Here is a 4,665-nt window from a genome sequence, read left to right as displayed (position 1 = left end):
TAGCTAGCTCAAGAACACAGATATATAATCCACCAAAGCAGGAGTAGGGTTTTACGCATCCCCGCGGCCCGAACCTGGATAAACGAACCGTGTGCTATCTGTTTGATTCGCTCTTCTCACGACCCCGCGCCCCGCAACCGTAGTAGGGATTCTTGTGATCCCATAGGTGTCGTTCCCACCGACAGCCGGTGAGATAGAGCAGGACATGGAAAATGAACCGGCTCAAGGGACTCGGGAGGCTGCTGTGTCCCAGATCCTACTCTTCCTCATCATAGCCTGCGGCTTGCACCTCGCCGGTCAATGTGAGGTCCATGATAGAACTCTCGTGGCCGAAGCCCGGCAGTTCAACCACGAGGCGGTTGCGGCTCCAGGGGTTGCCGGTGACCCGAACCAGCTTTGGAGAGGCGTGCAACTCGGCCTCCGCGGCCTATTCTGCTAGGGCTGTCGTGGCCTCCTACGCCCTCTGCCTCCCATGACGGAACATTGCTCCATGGCAGCAGACGCGCCATGAGTCAAGCCGGCATTTACGCCCGGGTCAGAGCACGCGCCGCCGCCATGACTTTGGGGCGCCAAACGGATCACACAGGCTCCGGCGAGGCAGCGGGCAAGCGCCTCCCGCCACCACTGTACGGGGGTTGAGGAGCCCGGCCGTCGATGCTCATACCTATTTTGTTGAACACCCGTCGCTGCATATGAACGCAGCGCACTTGTTTTAGACACGTAGAAAGATGAAAGAGAAAACAGAAAGACATGAATCATGGATCACACGTGATCCGCGTATAAATGGATCATGGCTGTTTCATGGACGCATGATGCAGCACATGACCCCCCCCCCCCCCCCCCCCCCTCCTCTTCCCGTGCTCGCGCGCAGGATTCAGGACGCAGAATTCAAATCCTGAAGAGAAACCGTTCCCGCCAGAGCAAGACAGAACTCTACAAGGAATGGAATCGCCAGGGCTAATCCGATCCGTCGTCAATAGGACCGATGATCCTCTGCAATCGCAGGTGAGACATACAGTAGTGCGTACTACGTACCTTTGTCTGAAACTAGAACAATAACTTTGACCGGCCCATGACTGAATCTCTTTCTTTCAGTCAGTAACAGCGCTAACTTTGACCGGCCCATGACTGAATTTCTTGGTCAGTCCGTCACACTCACTTGTCTCGGATTAACAGTGTGTAGACGCCGTTCTTCACAGAAAGAAAAGAGAAGATGGATCTACTACTCGACTAGTCTCTGAAGTTTAGTTGCTCAAATGGTTTTCCCGTCGGTCGCTGTAATCTACCTAGTAGTCTAGAGTACGAAGGTAAATTGCACGAAAAATAGTACTTTGATATATCTAAATGTATTTTAGGTCTAGATACATCCATTTTCTACTACGAGTAATTTGGACGGAGAGAGCAGAAAAGTAGTACCGAACGAAATTAAAAGCCAGGAACATTTATACATAGCCTTGCTCAGTCTGATCCGACCGATGTGATGACACATCATGGATGATGCATGATTCACACATACATAAATGTGATCATGGATACAGAGCATGCTTGCAGATGCATCCGCAAAGTCTGAAACCATTAATACGACGAGGACGACGACGACTAATAAAGTGGGCGGGAGAGCCAGCGTGCTTGAACACGCTAGGGTGCCTCCTCTATTTCCCACGATACAACTTGAGAATATGAATTAATTAATTAATTGAAAACTCCCGCCAAAACAGCATGCATCGACTCCCGCCAAGCCAAAACAGAGCTCTCGTCAATGGAGGGAGAGGTCTAGCTGTACTGGACGATGGAGCGATAGAAGGTGTTGGGCCTCCAGTTCTTGGGGATGACGTTGCGGGCGACGAGCGTCTTGCCGGACTCGTTGCGGATGCGGAGGGAGAAGGGCGCCTGCAGGCGGTGGTTGGAGTCGAGGCGCCAGATGGAGCCCCACGACTCGCGCATCCGCGTCCACCGCCCGCCTCCCCCTCCCCGGCGGCCGGACTCCATGAGGTCCACCTGCACCACGTCGCCGTCGCCGTTCTCGTACTCCACCAGGATCGCCATGTACACCGCGTTGGACCCCTCCTCCACGTGGAACCCCACCTTGAGCCCCGGGAACTCGCAAGGCACCCTGCATTTCATTTCATCAGCCAGCCATTGTTACCATGAGTTGCCAGATCTACTAGCTGGGTGGGAGGGGAATCTTTTCATGTTGGTGCCACTGCTTTGCTGATCAAAGTTTCAGAGGAAAAGTGATGTGGGCAAGATTATAGTATTCGATGTGGTGATGGCGACGGATGCCTGGGCTGTTTACAGTACAGTGCACGGCGACAAGAGCTGCGCAGCGAGGCATGTGCCGCAGTCAAGCGTGTGTCCACCTCGCTCTGGGTCTGTGTGTGTGTGTGTGAACAAGGGGAGGGCAGTGGTAGCAGTTAATGTGGGCGGTTGATGCTACAGAGAAGTTGCAGAGCTCACGCGGGCAGTGTCGGTGGCACACTGAGACTAGTAGTAGCACTGAGTGAAGTGAAGTGAGGTAAAAAGAGAAAGAAGCAAAGATTACCTGGTGAACTGGATGTCGATGATGCCGGCGTGGCGGAGCTCGTCGTTGCGGCCGGGCTTGGCGAGCTTGCCGAAGGCGGTGCCGCTGAGGTCGAAGTGGTAGGGCGCCACCGGGTAGTAGTTCATGTCCGTGATCACCACCGTCTCCTGCCGCCCAGAGCACGCCTTGTGCTTCGTGCACTTGATCTGTGTTGGTGTCACGTACATACGTATACATCATCAGAAAACCAACACTAGTACTACTAGTAGGACGGGAAAATATCTGTGACATTTTACTAGAAAAATAAATGAATAAACCCCATTTTGCTGGACAGACAAAAGGACACGGAACACTGGTGCGTCGCACTGCATGGGGAGCCGTGCCACGCGAACGTGCCGGTGCAGGTGCACGCGCAGTGGCACGGCGTCGATCGAACAAAGTAAAGTGGGGATGGGCCAGCATGCCTCGCAACTACTCTACTGACTTTGACCGGAGTACGGTCGATGACGGAGAGCATCCAAGGACGATTAAGAAGGCGACTAATTACTCCACCTAGCTAGTGACACTAGTGGAGTGAAGTGAAGCAAGTAGGGGCATAGGAGTACCTTGTAGCATGCGCCGCAGCCCTTGCCGTCCTTGAACAGCGGCTGGTTGCCGCAGGAGGTCATGGCCATGAACGGGTACCGGTTCACGTTCTTGAACCCGCAAGCGCCGCCTGCATCCACATCCACACCCGGGGCGGCCGCCATTGTTGTAAGCAACGGGGCCAAGCAAAAGCAAAGCTCCAGATCTGAGAATGCGAGAAGAAATGGAGGCGCGGCGTACCGTTGTCGTAGGGGCCGGCGCCGTTGGGCGCGCCGTACCAGGTGGCCCGGGCGACGCCCGACTGCCCGATGGACACGGCGCTGGAGTTGAGCACGCCGGGCTCGCCGGCGACGCCCGTGTCCAGGCCGGCGGACTCCTCCTCCGCCCTGGCGCCGTGGAGGGAGGAGGAGAGCAGCAGCACCGCCGCCACTCCCAGGAGCGTGAGCTGCGGCTTCCCCATTTCCCTCACTCGCTCACTAGTGACACTACCGGCTCACGCTCAGCTTGTAGCGTAGCGTGCCGTTCAGTTGGCTGCGTTTGGCTGGGTGTGGGTAGGAGGGAGGGGGATGAGGTCTCTCCGTGGTGGGCGCCCCCATTTATAAACCGGACGGGCGGCCGGACGGAGGCTCGGCAGCAGCGGACCAGCGGTACACTTGTAGGAGGACCCCTGGCCATGGCCTCCACGTAGAATGTACATTAAACTAGTCGTCGGGGGTGGGTTTGGCGCAGAGGCGAACGTGCCATGTTGCTGGGGTGCACATGGCTGCCCTAGATGCACGCAGCACAGAGAGACCGGTGCATCTGCATGGCCTTGACCAGCTACGAGCTAGCTAGGCGCGCGAATGACCGTCGTCTTCATCATCATGCCACTCACAAGCATCCAAAGACTTTTTCCGTTCTCCAGCACCACAAAGCCCGATCAAGAATCAATACGTTCACATCCATTTTCCTACTACTAGCTCACTTGCAGGCTTGCAGATTACTACTGCTATTACTGGTTAGCTAATGAAGCTCGATAATGGCTACTAGTACTGCTCGGAGTGGTAAACTAATCGGGCATGGGTGCTTAATTAGTATAGTATATACTGGCAACGGACTGACAGGGTTTCTGCCTGCCAGTGAGACGCACCTGCATCGATGTAACCATCCTTGTCCTTGTACGACTGATAATATCTATATCTACTCTACTCAACAACCTGTGTTATCCTACTTGATCGCGGATCGATGCGGGGGGAAGGTGTCCATCCGTACGTAGTACGTACTTTGTGACTTTGTGTTGGACGCACACAAGGCCCCCAACTGGCCGGTGTATGTATACAACCAGATTTGTGGTACGGTACTGTATGGAGTAACTCTACCACTGTATGTACGGGGGGCACATTCGGGATCTGGCAGTATACGTGCATAAACCATAATGGATGCGTTGTAGTATAAATGCTGTTCGTATAACAAGCATCGCATCGCATCGGCCTCACCTCATACAGTGCAAGTTGCATCGTACAGTGCTAGCACCTAATTAATTGATTCTTGTGTAGTAGTAGGAATCAAGTTATGCGCTG

General features: G+C 54.5%; 1 protein-coding gene across 1 annotated transcript; it reads right to left on the bottom strand.

The window, feature by feature from the left end:
• Positions 1-1,410: 1,410 nt before the first annotated feature.
• On the bottom strand, positions 1,411-3,699 carry LOC147973974 (expansin-B4-like). The gene is made up of 4 exons (XM_087522311.1): positions 3,347-3,699; positions 3,127-3,236; positions 2,543-2,727; positions 1,411-2,113 (listed from the first exon to the last, which is right to left on the bottom strand). The coding sequence occupies exons 1-4, from the start codon at positions 3,564-3,566 to the stop codon at positions 1,774-1,776; spliced, it is 855 nt and encodes a 284-aa protein (XP_087378437.1). The 5' UTR covers positions 3,567-3,699; the 3' UTR covers positions 1,411-1,773.
• Positions 3,700-4,665: the final 966 nt, after the last annotated feature.

This window comes from Triticum urartu, chromosome 5A (genome assembly GCF_056163025.1).
Source record: "Triticum urartu cultivar PI428250 chromosome 5A, HENAU_Tu73, whole genome shotgun sequence".
Classification (NCBI taxonomy): Eukaryota; Viridiplantae; Streptophyta; class Magnoliopsida; order Poales; family Poaceae; genus Triticum; species Triticum urartu.
The sequence above is the reverse complement of the archived record's forward strand: the minus strand, read 5'-3'. Positions and strand labels throughout refer to the sequence as shown.